At 40.1% G+C, this 27,772-nt stretch overlaps 1 protein-coding gene across 1 annotated transcript; it reads left to right on the forward strand.

The window, feature by feature from the left end:
- Positions 1-481: 481 nt before the first annotated feature.
- Positions 482-27,734, forward strand: ikbke (inhibitor of nuclear factor kappa B kinase subunit epsilon). Its single transcript, XM_038298005.1, has 21 exons — positions 482-788; positions 6,075-6,174; positions 6,348-6,485; positions 6,605-6,734; positions 6,799-6,980; positions 7,278-7,438; positions 7,528-7,638; positions 7,716-7,895; positions 12,700-12,896; positions 12,980-13,038; positions 13,107-13,198; positions 13,280-13,381; positions 15,048-15,105; positions 17,196-17,308; positions 17,390-17,466; positions 20,734-20,773; positions 20,866-20,967; positions 25,126-25,222; positions 25,384-25,475; positions 27,116-27,187; positions 27,280-27,734. The coding sequence occupies exons 1-21, from the start codon at positions 751-753 to the stop codon at positions 27,341-27,343; spliced, it is 2,205 nt and encodes a 734-aa protein (XP_038153933.1). The 5' UTR covers positions 482-750; the 3' UTR covers positions 27,344-27,734.
- Positions 27,735-27,772: the final 38 nt, after the last annotated feature.

A 27,772-nucleotide genomic window follows, 5' to 3' on the forward strand; every position in this document is an offset into this window, starting at 1 on the left:
TAACAAAAAAGTCAGAATTCTGAAATTAAAGTCAGAATTCTAACAAAAAAGTCAGAATTCTGAGATTTAAGTCAGAATTCTGAGATTTAAGTCAGAATTCTGAAATTAAAGTCAGAATTCTAACAAAAAAGTCAGAATTCTAAGATTTAAGTCAGAATTCTAACAAAAAAGTCAGAATTCTGAGATTAAAGTCAGAATTCTGAGATTTAAGTCAGAATTCTGAAATTAAAGTCAGAAATTCTTTAAAAAATCAGTAACTTTCTTATTTTCTCAGTGGCCCTAAGCCTCTTCCGTAGACTTGTGTTCTATAACTTATACCTTCTCTATAAGTTATTGCACTGTTTTCCTTCTGCCTGCTGGGCCTTTCCGGCAGCATCCAGGTCGCTTATTTGCGCAGCTTCTGGTTAAATAAGTGAAATTAAAAGGTTGTAAGTCCCCTTGTTATTTCCGCTGCCATTACCCACCCAGAAACGTCCGCCCCTTTTGAAGCCCACACACTTCCTCCATCAGACGGATCAGCCACAAACAGAGACAGCCTGCTGCTGCTGCCTTTCAGGAATCCAACTTAAACCCTGCTGTCACACTCAGGGAACACGGCCGGTCCTGCGGCATGCCGTCTGTCACTGTCTTCTTCTGCTAAACAACTTATTAAACATTGGCCTATTTTTGTTCCCAGGCGAGGGAGTTTTCTCCTCAGCTCAAAGGTTTGAGTCTTGGATCGAGTTAAACGGATTAAAGAAAGAGTGAAAGATGAATAACAGCTCAGCAAACTGCAGAGCCGGAACCAGGTGAGCTAACTGAGCTGCTAACTGAGCTGCTAACTTTATTACCAGTTAGCTAAACAACTGTTACTACCTGAAACTATGTAGCTAACTGCTAATTAGCATGTAGCCTCGTTGTACCTCGTTAATTTAATTGGTCCAATGCCGGGGGTACGGGTTCGAATCCCGGTTGTGTGGGTTTAAATGCTGGGGACAGGTAGCAACCTTATTTCACCTGCTGTGTAGCGATGGTTTAAAGCGGAGGTCTTCAACAGGGGGGTCCGCGACCCCTAGGGGGTCCACAGAGGTACTGCATGGGGGTCACGAAAGTTTCGGTTGATTAGACTTTTTTATATACCCCATGCAATCTTTTTCCACTAATTGAAATGTCTTTAAATAAACATTAAAATGAATTCAACACGCTGTAGTAAACAGATAAATGGAGGAAGAAGATGTCTTTCAGTCATCAATGCAGACATTCAGAGACACACAGGAGCTCTTTCAAGCTGGGCACCTTTTCATTCACAACACCTGTCCCATCAACCAGGAAGCAGAATCAGAAATACTTTAATAATCCCAGGGAGACATTACTTACATTACATTACTCCATCTGTAATAGAGGGACTATAGGACCAGTTTGATAGAACACTATTTCATATAATATATATAATTAGGGGGTCCATCTCACCATCAGTTTGGGGGCCCTTGGCCCGAAAAATGCTGAAAAACCCCCTGGTTTAAAGTTTGACTTTAACACACTAGTGTGGAGTTTGTTCACTAGATGTCAAGAAAAACAATGTATTTTTATTATTTAGTCACAAATAATTAAGATCCAGCTCCACAAACAAAAGCATTAAGCCTTTGTAGGGAATGATGGCCTAGTGGTTAGGGCATAGAGCTTGGAATCATCAAACCCACTCCCACAGACTGTCACTCTGGCCCTTTGAGCAGGACCCTTAACCCCACCCCGCTCCCCGGGCGCCCCAGGATGGCACCCCACTGCTCCCCAAGGGGATGGGTTAAATGCAGCGGTAAATTTCTCCAATGTGAGATCAATAAAGTTCATTTATAATTATGATGATTATAAGGACAGAGCTGAGCGATACAGACTTAAGTTTAATCACCATATTTTGTGATACTGTTAGATAAGGATTAAACTTATTATTTAAAAAAAAGAACTCTTATTTCTTTGCAGTCTTTCTTAGATAACTGAATGATCCCATTCATGGGCCCAGAAGCATAAAAAAATATACACATTTAAATTAGGCTTCTTCAGGACAATAGTTACATAAATAAGTCTGATATGTAAACTACGGTATTTTCACAACCATAAGGCGCACCGTACTAAAAGGCTCAGTCTCAGTTATGTGTGTCATTTCTGTATTTAACACACACATAAGGCGCATCGGATTATAGGGCGCGTTTTTTATATACAGGTGCATGTCCTCTACTACGTTTAAATACCTCTACTGCGTATTTAAAAATAGAGCGGGAGCAAAACTGAGTATGATTGTGCTTTATTCGTGTATTTATTACAAAGTATTAATCAAACCCATCAAAGTCATCATCCTCTGTTTCTGAATTAAACAGCTGCGCTAAATCAGACATGCCAGTTTCCCCTTCTTCGCTGTCAGAGTCACTATCCGTGACGTGCGGCTCCTCGGAAATGATGCCGGCTTTTGCAAAAGCTCGAACAACAGTGCCAGCAGACACGTTAGTCCAAGCATCTACAATCCATCCGCAAATGGTGGCGTAACTTGCCCGGCGCTGCCTTCCACTTTTCGTGGAACTGTGGTCTCCGTCGGTCATCCATCGCTCCCACGCCGCTCGCAGCCTTACTTTGAACGGCCGGTTCACACCGATGTCGAGCGGTTGAAGTTCCTTTGTCAGACCCCCCGGGATAACGGCGAGCACAGCGTTCATTTGTTTCACCTTTTTTTTCACATCGGCTGTGAGATGGGCACGCATGGAGTCACAGATTAACAGCAATGGTGATACGTGGAAAAAACGGTCCTTTTAATACCCCGTTGTGTGTATCGCTACAGTGCTGGTCCCCTTCTTCTCCACCGTGTGATTCACCAGGATGTCGAAAGTGAGCTGCACCTCGTCCATGTTGGTGATGTGGTTTGGCTGGATGCGTTTGTCGGTGATGTGTTTGCTGCAGTAGGAGTGGAAGCTCGGCAGCTTTTCATTATAATCCGCCAGACGTTGCTGCGCTACTGTAGTCCTGGTCCAGATGGAAAAATGGCACCGTTTCATAAAACGAAAGCACCACGACGGACCTCCTTGAAAATGTTCAATTTTCATCTCTTCCGCTAGCTTTACTGCTTTTAGTGGAACAGTGACCGTCGAAACGCTCGCCCCACTCGTTCTTTGCTCGATGATCTGCAGCTCGAGTCTTTCCTCCAACCCGGGCCACCTCGCCTTAAGTCCGTGGAAACTCAGCTGCGTCTTCTTCACCTGTCGGAGTTCGTTTTCCATCTTCCTCCACTTGCAAACCATCGATTCATTAATCTTGAATTCTCTCGCGGCTGCTCGATTTCCATGTTCCTCTGCGTAGCTGATAGCCTTCAGTTTAAACTGTGCTTCATAGGCGTGTCTCTTTGCCATTTTTAGGGTTGTTAAGACAACAATGTTCTGCATAAAGCACATACCTGTTCTTTTATACACAAGCCACGCCCACACTTCCCCCTTTAACATTCTCATGGTGGTCTCAACAACGTCCGCAGATAGGGCGCACCGCACCATAGGGCGCGCCACACATTTTGAGGGAAAAAAAAGACGTTTATATGCGCCTTATAGTCGTGAAAATATTGTAAACATTATACTAGGGGTGAGTATTGGCATGGGTGTTGCGATACTTGGTCACAATACGATACTATCACCATATTACAATATCACCATATATTTCAATATCTTTCTGGCTATCAAAATTAAATTTCCAGTTTCTGTCTGCTTCTGCTTTCTTTGTTCCCCCTTAACCTACCACATGTTTTCCTTCCACTTAACTTTCCCTTCAGCTGTTTGGATACAGCGCTACGGTACGAGCCAGCTTCTCTCACCACAATCCTGTTTTTGGTCTTACTCTGTTTAAACGTGGGGTGAAGGAAACAACTTTGGGTCGTCACGATTAGGGCTGGGTATTTTCCCCAAAGTCCTCAATCAATTCAATTTTGATTCATACAGTTCTAAATCAATTAATTTCGATTTGATCTGTTTTTACAATAATGAAAGTGGTTCAACTGCGTTTCAAAACACTCATATATTTTACTTTTTCTTGTCATTTTAAACACAAAGTGCAAATTGTAAATCAGACTTTTTTAACTTGAGATGTGAACAAAACTTTCTCAAAAGTGCAATATTGTTTGTGAAAAGTGAAAAAGTGAAGCCTAACATGAGCAAGCAGACGTGACACAGAGGGGTCACAGCAGCTGCATGGAATATGGATGGCAGCAAGGGCTAACGTTAGCCCGTCTCTCTGCATAGCCGTGTATGAAGGACTGCTGGCTCTGATGCCGATTTTTTTTTTTTTATTTGGCAAAATGCTCATTTGATTTGTGTTTATCTGACTGTGTTCATTATTATTCCGGCACTAAATGAAAAAAGTCAGAATTTATTATGATCTAGAAACTATTAATAGCAGGAGGTGAAATGCAGCTCTAAATGAGCCGAGCGTGTGGTGATGTCACAACTACGCTTCTGTTCCAATTGACCCATATTTTTGCTGCGTGCTCCTGTTCTCCCAGAGTCCACACTTTCCTGTGTTCTTCTCAAGAACATACTTTGCGAGGACACGAGTCTGAACTCGCGTTCTAGTGAATAGAGAAACGGCCATGATCATCACATTGAAAAGAATTGAACACTTCTTATGAATGACTCTCCTTTGGAGCCATGGCCGCGGGAAGCGGGGGTGCTGCAGCACCACCTAGTGGCGAGAATGAGAAAATGTTTTAAAGATACTTTCCCCAATTAAGAAATTTCTTATGAATATTTTGGGAAATGATTGAGCCTTTTTTCATTTTACGATAACGTGTCTTCTGACTTTCTATTTTCTTATTTTGAGACCTAATCAACACAAGTTTACGACATTACGTTTTAATGGCAACATCAAGTAAGCTAGAGGTTGCCGAGTAAAGAGGAATTCCGCTCACGGCAGACTAGTAAATTTACATATTCAAATGACAGAAAGGAGGAGGAAATATGGCACAGAAATGCATTTCAGATTCGTCCGCCGATGAGAGACTTTATCTCCAGGACCTCAGGGCGCAATTCAACATGTAACCATGGCAACCTGCCTGTAGTTCAAAGTTAGAGCATCTATTTGTGCAGTTTAAGGTAAGCATAGTATTTCAGAGTGTTATTTCGATCCTGGGTTCTTTGTGTAATGGATGTGGAGAACTGTTCAATAGTTTTAAATAGTGTAATAATATAATTATTTCCTTGTGGTTTGCTTAAAAGGATTTTGGAGATGAACATAGTGACTCAGGGACATGCCAGCTGACCAAATCTATGGTGTTATTGTGATGTTTAATTAATAGTGCATATACTCACCTGAAAACTGAGGATGTCTGTGTGTTACAGACCCTGGTTGCATGCACTGAAGTGTATATAACAATAAAGTAGTGAATCTCAGTCTATTTGCTTGTTGATTTATTTTTTTGTATTTTAAATAGTTCTTTAGGCTCATAGGTCTCTTAACCAAACAAAAGCAAAACATTTTCACAGCACCCCCGTTCAAAAATACTTCTGGCGATGTTGTGTGGAGCTAAATCATTCAAGAACAATTTTTTAACGGGTATTCCAGCACACCCTTAGTAATACGCATGCGCGCATGATCGTCATTAGAAGCTATCCGTCCCATAGGATTGCCTCAGATCCTAACCCTTAAGTCATTCCTTTTCACCCTTGGAATTAAAGTGTAATCTGAAAATAATTTCAGCAGTTCTTCATGTTCTCTAAATTAAAACTGAATAAAGATAAAATAATCAGCATGCCGCCTATGATAAACAAACTAAAACCCAATAAATCTCATATCCTGAGTTTTAGAATCCTCTCCCTATAAATGTTTAATCTCTGTGAAAAAATACAAATCATTCATCAAACGGACTTGCAATTATTAAAAAAACAAAACAAAAGCTAATGTGTGTGGTGGAACTATCAAACCTCCATGTAATGCGTATTACTGAGGGTATGCTGGCTAACACCAGATTCCTTTTTTTTGTCCACTTCTTAAAATATTTGTAGGGATGAAGTTGGTTTGTCTCATTCGTTTCAGCTCTTGCATGACTCTTCTTCCTGCTGCTTCCCTTTCAGCATGTCGGGGATAACAGGAAGCACCACCAACTACTTGTGGTCGGTACATGACGTCCTCGGTCAAGGGGCCACCGCCAGCGTGTACAAGGCGCGTAACAAGGTACTCACGCCTGAAGAGCCGTTTGACATCAGCAGTACTTCCCGTATCATTTTAGTCATCAGCTCAGACGTCTTTTGCTGATGCAGCTTCAGAGATAAGAAAGTGCTGTGGCTGCAGTGGTGTGGGCTGTCTGTGACGCTGTTGTGTGATGTTTGGGATGCGTGTTTGTGCAGAGATCCGGCGAGCTGGTGGCTGTCAAAGTGTTCAATGTGCTGAGCTACAGCCGCCCCCACGATGTCCAGATGAGGGAGTTCGAGATGCTCAGGAAGCTGAACCACAGCAACATTGTGAGACTGTTTGCTGTTGAGGAGGTAGTGATACAAATATAAGCTTGCAGATTTTTCCAATTTAAAGTCTGAACTTTTTTTCTATTTTCAAATGATGCCCACAAAAAAAGTTAAGGCTCCCGACTTTGTTGTTCTCCTGGCAGCTGCAGACGAAGCAGAAGGTTCTGGTGATGGAGTACTGCTCAGGAGGGAGTCTCCTCAACCTGCTGGAGGATCCAGAGAACGCCTTCGGCCTGCCTGAAGCGGAGTTCCTCACCGTGCTTCAGTGCATCGGTAGGTTCCCACGTGTGATTCTGGCTCATGTTTTACGTTTGTCCTCAACATGTGGCCTCCACAGTGCAGGGTATGAACCATCTGAGGGAGTACGGGGTGGTACATCGGGACATCAAGCCGGGGAACATCATGAGGCAAGTGGGAGAAGATGGCAAGTCTGTCTACAAGCTGACGGACTTTGGAGCAGCTCGAGAGCTGGAGGACGACGAGAAGTTTGTGTCTATTTATGGAACTGAAGAATATCTGGTAGGTTTTTTTTCATTTTTGAGATTAGGCAATTTAACAAGTTTTAGATTTTCTAAATAAAAAAAAACAAAATGCAGTCCTAACGAAAATGACAACTCCACTGTAAGCCGACTATACTCTACAGAGCCCTGTCACACATGCCGATTTAGCCAGACGTCCCAGAATCATCTAAATCACTGCCATAAGCTGAACTTTCTATCTGCTTTTTCAATTTTGGGCGTATGCATAGCGTATTGAAAAGTCCAGAGCTTATGTCCAGCCACATTTTTCCTCCACTTTCTCTCTTTCCATGAATAGCACCCAGACATGTATGAACGCGCCGTGCTTCGTAAGCCTCATCAGAAATCCTACGGCGTGAGCGTGGACTTGTGGAGTATCGGCGTGACCTTGTACCACTCCGCCACAGGGAGTCTGCCTTTCACGCCGTACGAAGGACCCCGTAAAAACAAACTCACCATGTAAGCTGCCGTTTCTAGCGCCCATCTCAATTCTGTTTGGAGTTTCGGACACCTCCAACGTTCCCTTTCCTGTTTGACTCATTCTTTAGGTACAAGATAACCACAGAGAAACCCATGGGGGCGATAGCCGGTACTCAGCAGGTGGAAGGTGGTCCCATACAGTGGAGCTACCACCTGCCGTACAGCTGCCAGCTCTCTCAGTAAGTCTGGATATCTTTATCCTCTTTACATCCGTTTCTTTCCATTTTTACTCAAAGTTGTATCTGTTTGTCTGCAGGGGTCTGAAAGTCCTTCTAGTTCCGGTGCTCGCAGGCATAATGGAGGCTGACCAGGGGAGGTGTTGGGGTTTCGACCAGTTCTTCACAGCCACTACTGACATACTGCAGCGGCAGCCGGTTCATCTGTTCTCCCTGCAGCAGGCCGTGGCTCACAGCATTTACATACATCACTACAACACGTATGTCTGCGCCTGAATGTGGTCCACCCCCCCCCCGATCCAATTTATCTGAAATTTCATGTTTGTGGAGGCTGACTGTAAGGAGATGACGCGGTCTGCTCGTGCGCTTTTTGTTATCTGAGAACTGAGCCAGAACTGAACCGAGCCGAGCCCTACTGATGAAGTAGTACCAGTATAGCGCGGTTCGGTTGTGTCTGGCACTGTCTGGTTCAGTTTTGCGTGCCATTTGCACTCATCTTTGCACGGTTTCAAAAGGGTAGTGCAAATGGGGGGCTACTGTCACCTGAGAAACTTTGGCTGTTAATTCAAACAGTTCTAGCCTTTTGGGGGCTTTTACCGCTGTACGCTCTGTCCCCTAGCAATTGTGACAGTTAACACACAAAGCAGGAAATGAATGAATACCTAACTTTTCAAAACTGTTTCTTTTTCATTTTTTAATTTTTTTTTTCATTGGAAAGTGAACAAAGACTTCACTAATGTGGAATAAAGGTGCCAACCGACGTGAACAACAAATAAAAGCTAATGTAATGATACAAACCTTACTTAGTTAAACAACATGCTGCTGTCATTTTGCACATCTCTGATGTTGCCGCTATTTTCAAATATCCATTACTGTAAAAATGTCCATAGCTGGATATTGGTTATTTATTCTCCAGATGCACAGTTTTATATTGTTAAAAAACTTTATAGTACAGTATTTTATTGTTTACATTTTAACTATTGTTATTGTTATACATTTTTCTAAGGTCCATATTTGTTCAATTATTTTCAATAATCTTTCTGCTGCTGTAAATTTGCCCATTGTGGGACACTGAAGAGGTTTTCTATTCTACTTTATTCTATAAAAGGGGTAGAAATATATAAGTAAATCTAAACTATGTATGTATAAAACATATATCTGCAAAATCTCTAATATTCAGCAACAATAAATACTTTAAAGCAAATTGTGCAAAACAGCAATAAAAAGATAAACATCCTATCAGATTTATAGTCCCTGCCCTGCAGATATATTAGAATCTGTCCTTAAAGGAATAGTACACCCAAAACATGATTAGCCTTCATTTTCTACTCACCCCCATGCTGAACAACCCTCTGGAGTACTTTTTTGATATCTCAAATGCATCTGGAGATCTGGGAGGCTTCTTGCTGTCTGCTGACATTCAAATAATGGAGGTCTATGGCGCCCGAGGCAGAAAGGTCCATAAAAGTCCACAAAAAACGTGTCAATATTCCTCCATACTGCTCGTCCAATGTATTCCAAGTGTCCTGATTGGGTAGCATCCAGAATTTACTCGAAACGAAGTCATTTAGAATGTTTTTAGAGCATAAACAGTAGTGTATAGGATTTCCTGAAAGCGCGTTCACGACGCTACGGAAACCGCGGCAGACCAAACCAGATGAAAGTGCGCAATCAGCTCGGCAAAGAACTCATGCTCTTCCTCAACAATGAAGTCCTCAGACATTTTTCTTTCGTTGTTTCTTTCTTTGCACAGGTAAACAGCACATTTCTTCTTCTACGCTTGCATTATCGGCAGAGCAGACGCTGAATGCGCACTTTCATCTGGTTTGGTCTGCCGGCTTCCGTAGCGTCGTGAACGCGCAGGAAATCGCGCTTTCAGGAAATCCTATACACTACTGTTTATGCTTTAAAAACATTCTAAATGACTTTGTTTCGAGTAAATTCTGGATGCTACCCACTCAGGACACTTGGAATACATTGGACGAGCAGTATGGAGGAATATTGACACGTTTTTTGTGGACTTTTATGGACCTTTCTGTCTCGGGCGCCATAGACCTCCATTATTTGAATGTCAGCAGACAGCAAGAAGCCTCCCAGATCTCCAGATGCATTTGAGATATCAAAAAAGTACTCCAGAGTGTTGTTCAGCATGGGGGTGAGTAGAAAATGAAGGCTAATCATGTTTTGGGTGTACTATTCCTTTAAATTACAGCCTAACCCATTTACACAGTAACAGATAAAAACCTTTAGATAAATCAAACAAACCGCCACATATCTGAATCAATAACCAATAAAACAACTATTTTCATTCATCTCAGATGGAACTATTCACAGAACTAAACTGAACTTCCAATATTCACCACTGTTGGGAGCCAAGTATCTTTTTCCTCTGATCACGGAGCAGCTGGCTTGCTTGGTCTCGCAATGAATCCTGGGATATCTAAGGGCAGAGAGGATACATCGGACCCTTCCTTAGAAATCAGGCAAAAAGAAAGATGCATTTGTATGTCGCATAACGAGGAGTCTTGGAATCCAACCAGACCTCAGCGCCGCGCTGTGACCTAATCGGCCTCCGAGGAATTCTAACAGAATTCTACCAGTTCCCCTTAAAGGAACACCTTGTAACTTTAGCCACTAGGGGTGCTAGTGGTAGTGCTGCAGCACTGTTGTAAAAGTAAAAAAAAAAAAAACAGCCGCCCAGCATCCCGTGTCTTTTCATTGGGGACCACGCTAGGCGTCTAGGTTCAGCTCAGAGGGCGTGAGAAACTCTGCTGCTCTCTGGAGAGCACCGCCGGGGCAAGATGTCCAGACCGCCAACGTGGCGGACCAGTGGCGGAGCGCCAAAGAAGATGCTGGTGAAGATTCTCAGTCATCCAGGTCATAGTCATTCCAAAAAAGTTAACAAGAACAATCCACTGGACTTTGTTTCCAAGTTTGAACATGTTTGGCTTCCCATCCAGGAAGCTTTTTCAATTCAAAATGTCAGTAATAGCGTTGAGTTCCAGGCTTTATAGAGCGGACCAAAAACAAAGCCTTTAGAAAACATGCAAATTGAAACAGACGAACGGGTCCGTCCCGTTGGAATGGGGGTCGTTTGGCTTCTTCTGTCAGGCTTCAATGCTCCAAACCTGTCTATGTCTCTGAAAGGGGGGTCGTTAGAGGGGATTGTCCAGTGAAGAGGGACTCGGACTGGGCGTCTCAATTAGCTTTTGTTTGTAGCCTGCTAGCTCTCTTAGACTGTATTTTACTTCTACTAAACATTGAGAATAATAACAAAGATATATGACTGCACACTAGGAGCAAAGTGTTAACTAATAATAAAGTTGAAAAAAGAGAATGGTTTTTACATCCAACTCCTTCTTATAGCGTGCGCCAACGAATAAACCTTTCCGTGATCTGCTCTTGTTTTTCCTCGCACACGATCCCTTTCACGTTTTCTCTTTTTGGCCTCAGTGTCATGTTTGATTTAACGTGTCTAACCCACATGCAGAACACTCAGAGGCAGGAGAAAAGTTCAAAGGTTTATTAAAAGATGAATGTACAGGTTAAATGATCAGGTCCAGTGGGGAACTCGTCTGGTCATGAGTGGGTTCGCTGCAGAGGGGGACAGAGGAGTTAGTGGAGGTCTAGGTATTTTGCAGGATTGAGAGTGTGCAGGGCTGTACCTGTTCTGGAGTAGAGCAGAGCAGCTGAGGGGGGGAACCTTGAGGTTCCAAAGGCTGTCGGCAGGCTGAGGGCTAGGCGGAGGCAGAGCTTAATGAGTGCAGGCAGATCAATGATTAAGAGTTTCCTTCCAGTATCTTCTGAGAACGGACAGCAAGATCACCGGCAGAGAAACTCTTCAGAGTTTCAGGTTTCAGGCAGGTTCAGTCTAGGAAGCAGAGAGGAGAAAACAGAACAGGTTCAGGTTCTCAAGAAGTCAGAGTTTCAGACAGGCTGGTTGGCTCAGGCTTGCTAACCGTTACTGGCAAACACTCTGGCACTGGAGAGAAGCCCTCCGCCTCCTTAAATACGGATCTCCTGATGAGCAGATGAGAGACAGGTGGTGCAATCAGCTCCGGCTCCAGGAGATCTCGTACGCCCTCTGGTGGAGAAAGTGGACAGACCTCCAGATCCCAACACTCAGAAGGTTTAAACTTTTTCCTTGCCTCAGCCATGACCAGTAGAGTAGGCAGAAAAATAGTAAAATAGAGTAAAAGCCTTAGCTCCATGGCGATATAAGCCTGTGGCCGTAAAGCCATATGTTCTTCCAGGTCACATGACCTGGCCAATGGCGGTGCATCTTCTCCCAACTTACATATTTGGTATTTCAAGAAGGGGAGCCCCGCTCGTAGCATTGATAGTGTCAAGTGCTATATATTGGTCCCGAGAAATCATTTAAAATAACTCATATGCATCAACTCTTTAGGTCACAAAGTCAGCGACGTGCCTTTAAATACTCGCGCTCATAAGGTGACCAACATTCTTGTTAAACTGAGATACAATGCAAAAGTGAGACATAACCAACGATTAAAAATGAAAAAAAATATATATATGTATATAACTGAACATTTAGCATCTTACCAGGGTGTTATACATTTACTTTGAACTGTAGAGACTTGATGCCATCTAATGAGTATAATATTATTATTATACAGAACAGATCCGTTTTTAGAGGCTAATATTTTACTTGAAATACAATCAAAAGATAAATATGGCTCTTTAAACCCCAGGGGTGCTGGTGCCTCTCCAGTTGTCTATGGGCGAGAGGCGGGGTACACCCTGGAAAGGTCCCCTGTCCGTCGCAGGGCAACACAGAGACAAACAACCATTCACACGCACACACTCACACCTAAGGAGAATTTAGAGAAACCAGTTAACCTAACAGTCATGTTTTTGGACTGTGGGAGGAAGCGGGAGTACCCGGAGAGAACCCGCACATGCTCAGGGAGAACATGCAAACTCCATGCAGAAAGAGCCCAGAGCAGTTTGGAAACTGCAGCAACGTATCGCAGCTGTTTTCTCAAACTGACAAAACAATATGGCTGAAATAAACCCAAACATGTCTCCTCTGGCGCTCCACAGAGTGTCGGTGTTCTTTGAAGAGGTGGCGGCCCAGACTGGTATTGGCATCCAGCAGCAGCAGCTCATGTACCTGGGTCATGACCTGGTTCTGGAGGGCGCCATGAAGGTGGTGAACCTTCCCTGTACTTCAGCGTCTCAGCCTCTTATTCTGCTCAGCAGCGCGCCGGAAACCAACACCAGCCTGCCCTTCAGAGAACGTGAGGCGACTCGCGTTCTTATTCTTTTGGTCTGAAACATAAACAATGACTTCAATAATATGATAATAATCATTTCTATGCAGCGGAGACGCCCCCCATCCCATCCAGGTTTGACGTGGTGACGGATTATAATTTCTCCAAGGTACTGCTGCATTTTTCCATTTTTTTATCATCAGCAATTCACTGATGGTTTGTTGGCTTCTCCTTCAGGTAACAGTGGGAATAGTCCACCAGTACAAGAGGATCGTACAGCAGCTTCACACGTACAGAGAGCTGCTGCTGCAGGGCTACCACAGCTACATGTGAGACACGAGCATTCAGAAAACTGCAGGTTATTTGACCCCCCTCTCATTCCTGTCTGTTACTCCCCTCTTTTTTCTCAGGATGAAGTTGCGTCATGAGTGCACAGAGGCCATGCACAGCATTGCAATAATCACCATTCGACTGCAGTCCTGCCTCAGTGCGGAGCACAGGATCCACAAACTGTACGTTTACTTACTGAGAGCTGCACAAGCCAGGGGAGGATCTAGGATTCTAGGAGATCAGGGGCTTAGCCCCGAGGGTGAAGATGAGCGTGTAGACTTTCTGTTAAATCCCGTTCTAATGTGAAATATGACAGATTACTGGATTAAAGAAATTTCTAGTATACTACATGCTATCACACATAACAATTCCAGCTCCATAACATGGGAAGAAATTCATTTACCTGCAAGTATTTAACTATGTTTATTTCTTTCTTCAACAACAAGCTCTGTGGAGACATTTAATCATTATTTGCCAAAGTTATGAAGGGGAAATCATATATTTTAGCCACCTGATATAATCTGCTCCCCCATAACATGGGAAAAATTAAACATATCCTGTGAATTTTGAAACTGTCATTATTTTTCTCTGTTATGTTTGAAACATTTATTATTTTATATTTTTAAATCTCAAATAGTTAATAAAAATATTTCAATTCTCAATTCAAAATGTCTGGAATAGCATTACTTCAGACATTTTGAATTGAGAAAGCTCCAGCTGTTTTGATTTGAACTTTTCTTTTGAAATATATTTGTAAATTGTTAGATAAACATTTAAACAGAAAAGAAATTTCATAAAGATCATCAAAGGGGAAACGGATTATATCAGGTGGCTAAAATATACGATTTCCCTCTCATTACTTTTGGCAAATAATGATTTAATGTCACCAAATCCACAGGATTTGTTGTTGATGATGAGAGGAATAAACACAGTTAAAGATTTGTAGGTGAATTAATTCCTTCCCATGTTATGGAGGAGGAACGGAATATTCCAGGCAGCTGAAATATCCATTCTCCCCTCTCCTCCTCCCATATGTTTAGGAAATAAACAGCAACTGTTTCCAAATTCTCAAAAAATGTTAGCATGTAGTATACTACTGTAGAAATTTCTTTAATCCAGTAATCTGTCATATTTTACATTAGAACGGGATTTACCAGAAAGTCTACTCTCTCATCGTTTCTGGAAATCTTAATTTTTGTGTCCTGCTATCAGCCAGTTTCCGTCCTCTTATATCAGCAGTGAAAAATGATAAATACTTCTGACTTTTATTTCTGTCAGGCTTAACTGACAGAAGTTGGAAAAAGACAGATTCTCTTGGCGTTTAAAAAAATAACACAAAACAGCTTAAAAGGACCTCGTCTATTTATTTATTTTACAATATTATAGACAACAGCTGCTGATTAAACTGGATGTTACAACATTGACATGAATGAAAATGGTCCCATCCGCCATGTTCGCCTCTCTGGCTTCAATGTGCGCTCCCGACACAAGGGGAACAGAATTTTTAACAACTCCAGGACAAAGAACGTCTGGAAGTCAGTCAGAGCTTCACATACCTGGGACATCAGTCTGTTTAGCAACAGCTAGTGGGGACTTCTTCTGCACAGGAATGCTACAGGCTGCTTTCCTGCACATGCTGCCACTCTCTGGTGAATTCCAGTACTGCACATTTTACTCTGATCAGCTCAGAAGCGAGATCCGGGGCTCTTGGGGAAACATCCGGGGCTGCAGCCCGAGTAGCCACCCCCTAGATCCGCCACTGGCACAAGTGTTAAAGTTCACATCTGTTCTCTGAGTTCTTATCTCAACAACCTTGTTTTTTTTCCTTCTTCTCTCTTTTTGTGTTAGAGCTTCTTTCTCTGAAAATCAAGGCTCCGTTGATGGCTTGAGTCAAAAGCTGCACCTGGTAAGTGACTCTGAAGTAACAGCAGGGTTCAGTCTAATGTGATGCAGTTTATTCCGCCGTGCTGCTTTAAATTGCCGCACAGATTGGTTTGCACAGTTAAAGCTTAAAAATGATTTCAATCTAAAGTGTTGAGCTGATTTTCTTTTGAACTGGATGCAGATCTTTATAAATGTGGAGAGAAGAGAAGGAAACCTGCATAGAAACATGTCTTTAATCATTATGACTGATTATTATGGAGCGAATATTATTGTTGCAAGCAGAATATAAACCTTTTGTAAAAACCTATCCGGAAGAAAATGCAATCTAAAAAAAAATTATATATTTAGACATAGGGCTGGGCGATATAGAAAAAAAGCTTGTCGATAAAAAAAAATGCATATTGATCGATATCGATAATTATTGAAAAGATTTGAAACCATTTTTTTTGTGCAGCTCTGCCTGGACTTTTTATGATATTGCTAAATGATTTAATTTTAGTAAAGAACACAAACACAGACTTCCAATTAAATCTTTATTTAACCAACTTTTTTAACCATAACAATTGTTTTAAAGAAAAATAACTTAAGAGACCTGAGTTATGATATTAAATGCTGACAAAGAATAAACTAAAGTGACCAGAAAAGTGACCAAAATAAATATAACAAATACATAAATAGAATACCCTATTTGGGTGGGAATAGTACACCACCAGCTTGTGGTAATTAAAAGATTGTAGGACTGACTACCATGTAAACTCCGCTCAACAAGAACAAAAACCCAAACAAAAATCAACTCACCCTTTAGCCTAGCATTTCTATGGGGTATTTTTTCTCACCCCTATTCTTCTAGAGGTGCTGCTGGCACCTCGTTATGGTTCAGCTTAGTTTCCTGCTTTAACCTGAGTTAATACTTTGAAGTTGCTGGCCCCTCATCATTTTTCTCTCAACTGTTAGAACTACGTGGGAAACTGCCCAGAACTGAATTATATATATATAAATATTTTCCCGAAATTCCCGAAGAAAAAAGCTAGCTTTTTAAAATTTCATAATGCTTTAAATTTAGATTTGGGTTGCTGAATGAAATTTCTTCTTTTAAAAGAAAGTATTGTTTTTTTTAACGGGGCTGTAACTATTCCTTGAATGATTCGAGCACCACATTTATTACATTTCATTGAGGCAAAGTATCTTTCTCAAGGTTTTAATGTTAGACACACTGTGTTGCAGGCAGGTGGCTCCAGCTAACGATAGCTTAGATGGCTAACACATGGATGCTACCATAGATATACATATAATAGTAGACTCCGTATTGATTGTTGCGGCACAGAAATTACAGGCGCCATCTTGGGGAGGTCAACCAGCTACCCCAACCTGCTTGTTTACATAGAACAGAAGATGAATGCCTCAGCACTGAGCAGGGTACTTTTGTTTGAATCGACGGGTTGTTGACATCAGGGCTGGAGGATCACTTTGTGAAGGCCTCAGAGCATTACATATATGGAGTGTATATGTGTAGTTTTTCAGTTTAACAATATATCTATTTTTTCTATTTTCTTTTTATATATGTATGCATTTATCTATGTATGTATGTAGATTAATATATATATATAGATATATATATATATAATATGTTTGTATATGTGTATATATGTATATATATATATATATATATATATATATATATATATATATATATATATATATATATATATATAATATGTCTGTATATGTATATACGCGCAGAACCCTCAAACTCCCAGGCCTCTGGTAGAGGACCCGAGCTTGAGGATGACACATACCACCCCACGAGGGGTGAGAAAAACAGTAGTATATATATATATACACAGTATGTATATGTATGTGTATTTGTATATGTATGTATATGTGTGTGTATATATATATATATATATATATTTATATATAATGAAGCTGGAGCAATAAGTCAACAATTTGCAGAATGTTATTTCTTTTTTGTTTGATTATTTGTGTAATCACTAGAATTATTGATTACCAGAATAATAATGTTACAGCCCTAATGTAGATGTTTGAATAATAATAATCATATTAATTAGTTTATTTATCACTGAAGAGATTCTGTTCATATTGTCGTTTTAGATTCATCAGCACCTGCCTATTTATTCTGCTGGGATCCGGGAGTTTCAGACCCAGCTGGAGCACCTGCAGATACAGCAGGCCAAGCTGGCCGAGACCCTCACACATGATAAGGGGTACGGCTCGTTTTAGAGCAAGGATTTGTTGTGGAGAATATATTTGAGTTGTTTGAAACTATGGTTAATTTTGCTCCTCAGCTGTCAGAAGATGCAGATGCTGCTGGAGAAGATAACGGCAATTCATCAGCAGTATCGCAAAGACAGGCTCACAGGAAGTATGCAGACTTTTTTTTTGATCACTCAACACTTATTTTATTTTTATTGTGGCCTTTAAGGACAGACTATAGATTTAGTACTGTGAAAAAATATCACAATAATATATATTTTTTTATCAGATCAATAATAATCTTTTGTGTACATTCAAAAGGAAGTTTTAAAGATACATATATTTATTAATTTGAAAAAACATTTTTACACAACAACCTGTTCTATAAGTTATAAAAAAGCTTATTGAAACTCTGCTCGCTATATACAGTCCTGATTACTGCCAGAGCTGTCAAACAAGAAATCACTTAACCCTTCATAGAGCACTCAGTGCAATACTTTGAAAATATACATTTCAAGCCAATAGTTTCATTGGAATCCTGGACAAAATCGTATTATCTTGGTAACATTAAAAAAATATGAATATTTTGATGGCAAAAATTAATGTAGATGTTACAACTAGAAATGGCAACTTGCCCGAATATAGTAAGAAAAATAACAAAAGCGCTTCTATAAGAAATTCATGAAAAACACTGAGAGTGAAAGAAACATATTTTTTTTGAACAACATAACCTTAGAGACATTAATGCTGATACTGGCACTTATATTTTTTAGTTTATAAACCTAAATACAATGGTTAACTAGACCTATTAACTTTTTACCTTTACTTTTAAACTTTTCAATTAGCTTTTACCTTTTTTCTTGACTTGTTAACTTTTTCAACTTACAGTAGGTAATATATCATTCAAGGGCTCACTTAATTGGTCAACTGCTAAAATAAGATGTAGCAGTATCTTTGCTGAATGGCTGGATATAGATCTTCTACTTCTAGACCTCACTGAGGGACGGGGGGGCCTTGTTTGTAAACACTATGCAAATGATCAAAATTGCTAACTTGGCCTATAAAGGGTTGAGAAGAAGTCTGACAAGAGGAAGTAGGCTTAAGCATTGCAAAAAGAAGCACATCATGAGAAAACGGCATTTAAATATATTTATATTATATATAATACATATATATATAATAATTTTTACCTTTACGCTCTATAAAAACACTTGCTTTCAACCAATAAAAATCAAGTTGCTAGCGTCCATACAGACCAATAGAAATCAGAGGAGAATTCGATCTGTGAAACTAGAACTAAATGTTTAGGGAGAAATAAAAAAATAAATAAAATCTGGAAAAAACATATGAGGTGAAAAATGTAAAGAAAATTTGGAAATAATAAAGTAATAAATTGTTTAAAATTTGTCATTTAAAGTTGTAGGGAAGCGGCCGTTCCAATCGTTGCATTTCCCAATTCTCCCGAGTGGTGCTCGACTTTACACGAGTGAATAAAGTGAATGTGATTGGTCGTTTATCATGGGGGCGGGATTGTTGTGGCAGAAGGTTCACAAGCAAGTTTGATTGTAGCCGGTTTGACGGAAGCATCTTGCTAACCAGTTAGCATCTTAGTTGGGATTTTAAGGCATTTTTTTTTTTTTTATAGAAATTTTCTACATTTTAGGACAAAGTGGTTTAATAAAGAGTACATTTATATACGTGTTTAAAGCTACAGTGTGTAATAATTACAGGGATATACAGTCAGAAATGTAATATATTATACATAACTATGTTATTTATCATCATCTACGAGCTCAGCCTCTTAACCTTAATATTTGCGTTGCCTTAGAATTCGTTATTTATAATTACATAGGAGCGGGTCTCGCAGCCATGGAGGCAGACATCTTTGCGCTACGGCAGCGCAGAGCCAACAAACTAGCGATTGCGAGATCGCCCATTACAATAACATGCTGCGTGATGATGCTGTTACTCTCCAGTATACTTATTCAGCAACATCCCTGACGTTTCACAGGTAATGATTCAGTAATTTTCTGTAAAATAATTTTCTGGATATATACCTCGGTTACTTCTCTCCGGCTCCTTTGGAGATCTTCAAGCCTTTCCTCCTCTGCTCTAGTCACCCCGCTGGCACCTCTCCTTCGCCTGGCCCTGGCTGCAGGCCCACCCCGGCCTCTCTGCCCTCTTCCTCGCCCTCTTCCTCTCCCTCTTCCTCGCCTTGTAACCCCCGTGCCACCAACAAGACTTGGACTCTGTAAACGGGGAATATATATTCTTCCAGCGAACACAATCTCGCTGTTAAACTAATGACTACAATTACTTCGTCTGTTTATATCACCATGCAAAGCAGCTCACCAAAACGTCACAACGATGTAGGAAAAATAACGGGTATATTTATTATCTTAAGTCTACATGAAATCTATACCCTACACAGACTAATGAAATACTATCTGTAAAATTATCTATGTAAACAAACCTCATCACTTGAGAAGGTAGGTGATGCGGACGTCGTGGAAGACATTTTGTCCCGTAAAGCTCGCCGTACTGTTGGGGGGGAGAAGCGGTGGGGGGGGGATGTTCATGTTGCTGCGGTCTGCAGTCTGGACGTTAGATGTCGCTGAAAATTACACACTGTAGCTTTAAGCAACAATGATTTGACATTTAAATATGACTTCCCTATGACAAAAAAAACCCCTCAGAAAACAGGAAAATTGCTGTTTTTCACTGTTTCATTTATTGCAGGCATCCCCAACCCTTGACCTGCAGGTTTTAGAGGTTTTCTTGCTTCATCACAGCTGATTTTAATTGAAAGCTGATTAACAGGCTTTTGGTCTACTGCAGTCATTATAATTAGCTGTGCTAAAGCAGGGAAACCTCTAAAACCTGCAGGACAGTGGGCCTTGAGGGCCGAGGTTGGGGATGCCGGATTTATTGGATTGCTTAAAACAATAATGGAGCAAAATTTAGTCCATACATTGCCTCAGTAAACATCAGTGTTTGTGATTCCACAGTAGAAAAATACAGGAATGGACAAAAGAGATTGCATGGATAGCGTACTAAATAAAAAATACTGTTGAGATAAAAATCCATTCCGAATTTCATATTCGCAAAGAAAAAAAATCGTTTTTTAAAGAAGAAAGTTATTAGAACATACTAGAAGGAAAAAATCTGTTAAGGTTTCTTCAAGGAGCAACATACCTCCAGTAAAACACGGTGGTGGAGGTGTAATGACTGGAGGAGAGTTGGAGGCAGATTTCCACTGATTCAGAGCAGATACTGTTTCACAGCTTTGCTCCAACAAATAACTCTTGAGACTCAAACTATTTGAATTATTTTTTTAACTCTTTGGTAAGGTTTTAATGAACCACTAAAAAGCAAAAGCTGTTAATGTAAGTCAGGATATTTACTTCTGTTTTTTTTTTTTCATTCTTTTTACCAGAACTTGCTTATAATGACGAACAAATACACAAGTTTGAGAAGTGAGTTTGCATCTTTTTTCTTCATGTTTCCACTGAGCTGAAGCATCAAGCGTTGGAAAGCCTTGAACTTGTTTTTTGTCTTTTTTTCCCAGAATCCACCTGTCCTCCCACATTAAGCGGGTGAAATCTCTATTCAGGGAGGAATGTTTGCTGAGATATAAAGACCTGTTGGCTTCAACAAGGACGTGGAGCAGGTCAGGGCAGCAGCATGATCAAAGTCATGCGTCCGCTTTAAATTAATTCTCTTTTTTTGGATCGATTTATCTTATTCCAACCTCGTTGTTTTTCATAAATTGAAATTGGTAAAAGCATTTTTTGTTTTAAATGATCTTTGGGTGCTGAGTTAGAAAAATAAAACCTTTCGAAAACGCGGTGTTTGACATTATTCCTGTTAACCTTATCAAGCACACCTGCCGGGCAGCCAGGGTGCCACGGTCCCATCTGTGTAAAAGGAAAACAAACTTAAAATATTTATACAAAAAGGTAAAATACAAAATAAAATACAAAATTGAAAAATCCGTACCATCACCCCATTTGCGCATGAGCAACCAGATATACAGTGGGGCAAAAAAGTATTTAGTCAGCCACCAATAGTGCAAGTTCTCCCACTCAAAAAGATGAGAGAGGCCAGTAATTTTCAACTATGAGAGACAAAATGAGAAAAAAAATCCAGAAAATCACATTGTCTGATTTTTAAAGAATTTATTTGCAAAATATGGTGGAAAATAAGTATTTGGTCAGTTACAAACAAGCAAGATTCCTGGCTCTCACAGACCTGTAACTTCTTCTGTAAGAGGCTCCTCTGTCCTCCACTCGTTACCTTCATTAATGGCACCTGTTTGAACCTGTTATCAGTATAAAAGACACCTGTCCACAACCTCAAACAGTCACACTCTAAACTCCACCATGGCCAAAACTAGAGAGCTGTCAAAGGACACCCGAAACAAAATTATAGACCTGCACCAGGCTGGGAAGTCTGAATCTGCAATAGGTAAACAGCTTGGTGTGAAGAAATCAACTGTGGGATCAATTATTAGAAAATGGAAAACATACAAGACCACTGATAATCTTCCTCGATCTGGGGCTCCACGCAAGATCTCACCCCTTGGGGTCAAAATGATCACAAGAACGGTGAGTAAAAATCCCAGAACCACACGGGGGGACCTAGTGAATGACCTGCAGAGAGCTGGGACCAAAGTAACAAAGGCTACCATCAGTAACACACTACGCCGCCAGGGACTCAAATCCTGCAGTGCCAGACGTGTCCCCCTGCTTAAGCCAGTACATGTCAAGGCCCGTCTCAAGTTTGCTAGAGAGCATTTGGATGATCCAGACGATGACTGGGAGAATATCATATGGTCAGATGAAACCAAAATAGAACTTTTTGGTAAAAACTCTACTCGTCGTGTTTGGAGGAGAGAGAATGCTGAGTTGCATCCAAAGAACACCATACCTACAGTGAAGCATGGGGGTGGAAACATCATGCTTTGGGGCTGTTTTTCTGCTAAGGGACCAGGACGACTGATCCGTGTGAAGGAAAGAATGAATGGGGCCATGTATCGTCAAATTTTGAGTGAAAACCTCCTTCCATCAGCAAGGGTAACGAAGGAGTGGCTTCGTAAGAAGCATTTCCTGGTCCTGGAGTGGCCTAGCCAGTCTCCAGATCTCAACCCCATAGAAAATCTTTGGAGGGAGTTGAAAGTCCGTGTTGCCTAGCGACAGCCCCAGAACATCACTGCTCTAGAGGAGATCTGCATGGAGGAATTGGCCAAAATACCAGCAACAGTGTTAGAAAACCTTGTGAAGACTTACAGAAAACGTTTGATCTCTGTCATTGCCAACAAAGGGTATATAACAAAGTATTGAGATGAACTTTTGTTATTGACCAAATACTTATTTTCCACCATACTTTGCAAATAAATTCTTTAAAAATCAGACAATGTGATTTTCTAGATTCTTTTTCCTCATTTTGTCTCTCATAGTTGAGGTATATCTATGATGAAAATCACCGGCCTCTCTCATCTTTTTAAGTGGGAGAACTTGCACTATTTATGGCTGACTAAATACTTTTTTGCCCCACTGTACATACGAGGCGCCCTCTATTTTACTTTGTAAAAAAGACCTAAATTACATCTTTCCCTCATTTAAAATATTAAACGTACAAAAATATAATTTGTTAAAAGTTAATAATGGATTTCCTGAGAAAATTCATGCCTTAAAATCCTTTCTGTTTTGTCAGTCGTCTCTGCCCAATCTGAACCGGAAATGTGATCCTACGCTACTTCCGGGAGCTAACTTTTTCGGCTTTGGGTTTAAACATAAATCTGGTCTTATTGAGTTTTCTTTTTCCTTTCATGTTAACATTATGGTATACAGTTCGTAATCTAAAGAAAGAAACAACTAAAATGCAGATAAACATGGTTTAATCATATTTTGCCGAACTGCTCTGAGCATGCCTGATGACGTCCGAAAAGCAGTTTAACGGAGAAAATCTTAGAAGCATCAAATTGTCTCAGAAAAGTCATCAGGCATTTTTTAAAGATGTGTATTAGCATTCTTTAGTGAGTTAAGGAATAGAAATAAGTAAGGTTTATGGTTTATGGAAACCTGAATGAGTATCTGCTTGCACTTTAGCAAATGAGCCGATGGTACGGATTGTCCTTTCGGGATGGATTGTGCAGTGACGAGCTTCTACACTGTAAAAACGAAAAAGTTAGTTCAACTCAAAATTTCAAGGCAACCGGCTGCACAGAATTTTTGAGTTGAAGGCATCAACTTAATTTTTTAAGTTTTGTAGAACTACACTTATTAAGTTAAGTTTTAAGCTAAGTTTTTCAAGTTCTGCCAACTAAGTTTTTTTAATTCAAGTTACTGGAACTTTCAAGTCTGTAAAAACTTATTATTTTAAGTTCAGATTATCTGTAAAAAGTTATTTTAAATTCAGATTACCTACCCCTGTAATAACTTACATTTTTGAGTTTAAACCAGTCAAATTTTGCGTGTTTATTTGAACCACTTTGGCAAAAACAGGTTTACAGTTCAACAATGTATACAAGTATATATGTATAATCTTATGCTTAAAGCAAATCAGGTTTCAGCATATATTTTTTTACTTTCCAACTCCTGTTAAAACCTTACAAATAATGCAATATTGCCAGAGATGACAGGAAACCAGGGAAAGTTTCCTCAGGGAAAGTTACCACCAGCAGAGTGACCAGATGACTGAACCAAACTTTAGAAGGGAGCTCCTGGGAAAATCCATGGAAACCCTGTAGCAGCCGGTTGCCATGACAAATTTGAAATGAGCATGTGCAGATAAGTTGACCTCGCTCGGACTGGGTGTCAACTACAACTTCTAAGTAAACTCAACTTAATTTATAGAATAAGATTAACTTTTCATTAGAAACTTATGAAAGTGAGTTCAACTGGCTCACAAAAGACAGTTCAAGTTCCAACTGGCAATTTTATTGTCAGTGAATGCAAAAATCTTAGTAAGGTGAACAATTTTGAGTTGTCGTTTTTACAGTGTATTGAACGTCGTCAGCTCTTTATTTCAGCTCTGCAGGCATTGAGCCCAGTCTCTTCATCAGTTTGGCAGCTTTAATGTGGCAAATAAATGCCAAAATGTGTGATTTCGGGACACGTGTTCTGTGTGGTGCCTGCTGCTTTGCATTTTCTTATGCTAAAGGGAAATTAGCCCCGTATTCGTTTCATTTCCAACTTTGACTTCCCGCTCTAGATGTTAGAAAATCCACAGAAAAGCTGTTCCTTTTTATGAGCTGCATGGTTCAAAGCCCTGGGGAAAAAGTAGGGACTTATAATATGGAAAATACGGTAATTACTGTTTTATATTAAACGTTTTGTTTAGCATGCAGGTTATATTAGAAAATATGTGTGTGTATATACGTATGTATATGTGTGTGTGTATATATATGCTTTTGTTTTTAATACATTTTTACACCGTCTGAAAAAAAAAAGAAACAAACAAAATATACATACATATATATGTGTATGCATGTATGTATTATATATATATATGTATGTATGTATCTATATATTTATCTGCATATGTATGTATGTATATGTGTATATATATATATATATATATATATATATATATATATACACATGATCCTTCCGTTTTGTCCGGATTAAGAAAATAACATTTAAAAAACATCATTTATAATAATTTTAGAAGAAATAATATATCAGTTTTATGTCTTGAAGGTTTTAAGGAGTCATCAGAGAGGCGGTTTTCTCTGCCTCCTGGTGATGCTGTGGTGTAAATACTAGTGATTCTCATCTGTGTTATCTTTATAATAACTAAATGTTGTTTTTCTTCATATTTCCAGTGTGTTACTGGAGATGCAGAACCGACTGCGGGATTTTAATTCTTTCTCGGCCGGCTTACTAGCAGACTTGGAAACGAGCGAGCAGCAGCAGAATAAGGTAAAGGACTCTCAGCCGTGCTCTTCTACATGAAGCACCAACACTGTCTCCTTAACTAGGAACAAGCAGCACACATGTGCTCTCTGATAGTGAATAGTGGGGCATTGTGTTGGTGGTGTTTTGGGTCCCTGAAGATGTTTTGTCTGGTGTTTCCTCCGCAGGCAGTGGACAGGATCCTCAACTCTCCACAGTTTGGTCGAGCTGAGCAGCAACCTGAAATCACACCCAGGGACAAGGACCAGATGGTCTCCAGGTGTTTTTAAGTTTCTGCTTGTTTCATGACATCAGCCGGACCGCTTGGTGCTGTTTGGATCAAGCCCTGTTGAGTTAGGACTCGGTCTAGTTCCTGGAAATGACCTCAAACCCAGATGTTACCATCTGCTCCCCTTGTGCCTTTGGTTAGGCAGTTTCATCTGTTGAAAACGTTCATGGCCGTTGTTTGAACCTTTATTTTGCTGGTTTATCAATTCAAATGAAATAGAATTAGATAAAAGAAGCTCATCTAGAGCTAAATGATGTTTAAGGCTGGAAATTTAGCAAGATAGAGGAAAACAAGCAACACTAAATCCAAAGAGCAGAGCGTAAAACGTGAAGCTTGGCAAGCTAATCTAATTAAAACAGATCAACTGATCAGCTGCAAAAAATTTACCTACAAAAAATTTGACTGCAAATGTTTTGACCTTTTGATAAACTCAAGCCAAAGCAATCTGCACTAGATGCAGTCAAGCAGCTTCTAGCCAAGGAAATTACCTAATTTGGTCGGAATACAAAAAAAAAAATAGGTTTGCCACCGGCAGCTCCTTCCGGATCAAACCACCAGCCTTGGCAGACAGCGGTGCCGCACTAGCTGTGATCGGCTCAGTTATTTTCCCCAGTCCGATTAGATCAGGGATGTCAAACTGGTTCCAGAAAGGGCCGTGTGGCTGCAGGTTTTCTTTCCAACCACTATCTTTGACACCCCTGTATTAAATGAAAAATTCTAATGGTTGTCTATTAGTAGCTAGCTGACGTTTTTTAATCATATCTATTTAACAAGAAAACCTCCTCATCAGCTTCATTTAGCCTGGAACAAAGCTATGTCCAACTTTTTTCTCACGTGACCAAATGAGGTAATTTCATTGGCTAGATGCTGCTGGAGTGCATCGAGTGTCGATTGCTTTGTCTTGAGTTCACCAAAAGGCAAATTTTCACTAGATAAAAATTCAGTGTAAAGAATTGAAAGTGTAAAAAAATTCAGTGTTTAAAATTTGGTGCTAAAAACAAAGCGGATTCCAATAAGACTGGTTTTCTTCCATAATCATTAAGCTCTGTGAAGTCACAAGTTATTTGTTCCTCTTTACCTTCAATATATTGCAGCTATTTCGATAGACTTGAGCCTGAAAAAATATTCAGACCCCTGTCACATCGAGATTTAAATTTAACTAAAGCAGAGATGGATAAGCCTAGTTCTATGTAGTCAGAATAAGGCAAAAGTTGAAGAACTCGATCCATCTCTATCTATCTATCTATCTATCTATCTATCTATCTATCTGTCTGTCTGTCTGTCTGTCTGTCTGTCTGTCTGTGTATATATATATATATATATATATATATATATATATATATATATATATATCTGTGTGTGTATATATGTGTTTATATTTACCGTAAGAGACAGACATAGAATTACAGTTGAAAACATAAGAAATGTTAATCTTCAGCCACTAGATGGCAGCAAAGTGCTTGTAATGAGATCCCTGATGTGTGTTGACGGTGCATCAACATGCATTAGTGAAGTTATTTTGGCTGCGGGGGGAATTGCCATCCATAAACGCGTAAAAACTTAGACTGTCAGGACTGTTTGGGTGTAAACTGGGTCAGCAGCGTGACGTTCTGTCTCTTTCTCTGCTGTAGGATGCACAGCTTGAGGGACGAAATGGAGCTTTTGGTTCGAGAACTGCAGTGCAACAACAGCATCATAGAGAGGTGAGTTTTGAATAACAGCTTTCTTCTTATAAACCCTGATTTATTAAACTATTCTACACATTGAAGTTGTCTTTATTTGTGTGGTTTCTCAGCCTGGGAGCCATGAGCCCCTCAGCAGCTCTGGATGCCGGTCCAACCAGACCCTCCACCCTGTGACAATCACCAACAAAAAGAGGAAGCAGTCAGAGAGATAAAATGTGAATCTGAATATTAGTGGGTTGTAGTTTAGAGCTCGGGTGTTTGTTTGTTTTTTTTGTTTTTTCCCCTGTCTCCATTGGAAGAGTGTTTGCTGACTGAGTGAAACGGTTCAATACAAAGGTCATTAATGCCTTTTGTGTTATTGTATTTTTAATAGGCTGCCATAGTGAGAGACTGGGGATGAAACCAAGCAATGCTCTGTCAGCAGCTGGAATGTTTTATTTCATTTCATTTCCTGTTTTCCCTTCCACTGAAAAAGCCACTTGAGATTCCAACCATTCTGCCTCTGTGAGTGCATTTATATATGAATACTGACATTCCAGATTAGAGGATGAAAGGCATTGATATTTAGATGTTTTTGTCTTTGTGTTTATGATCTTTAATCAA

Source organism: Cyprinodon tularosa, unplaced genomic scaffold (genome assembly GCF_016077235.1).
Source record: "Cyprinodon tularosa strain WSP-4 unplaced genomic scaffold, ASM1607723v1 ctg40, whole genome shotgun sequence".
NCBI lineage: Eukaryota > Metazoa > Chordata > Actinopteri > Cyprinodontiformes > Cyprinodontidae > Cyprinodon > Cyprinodon tularosa.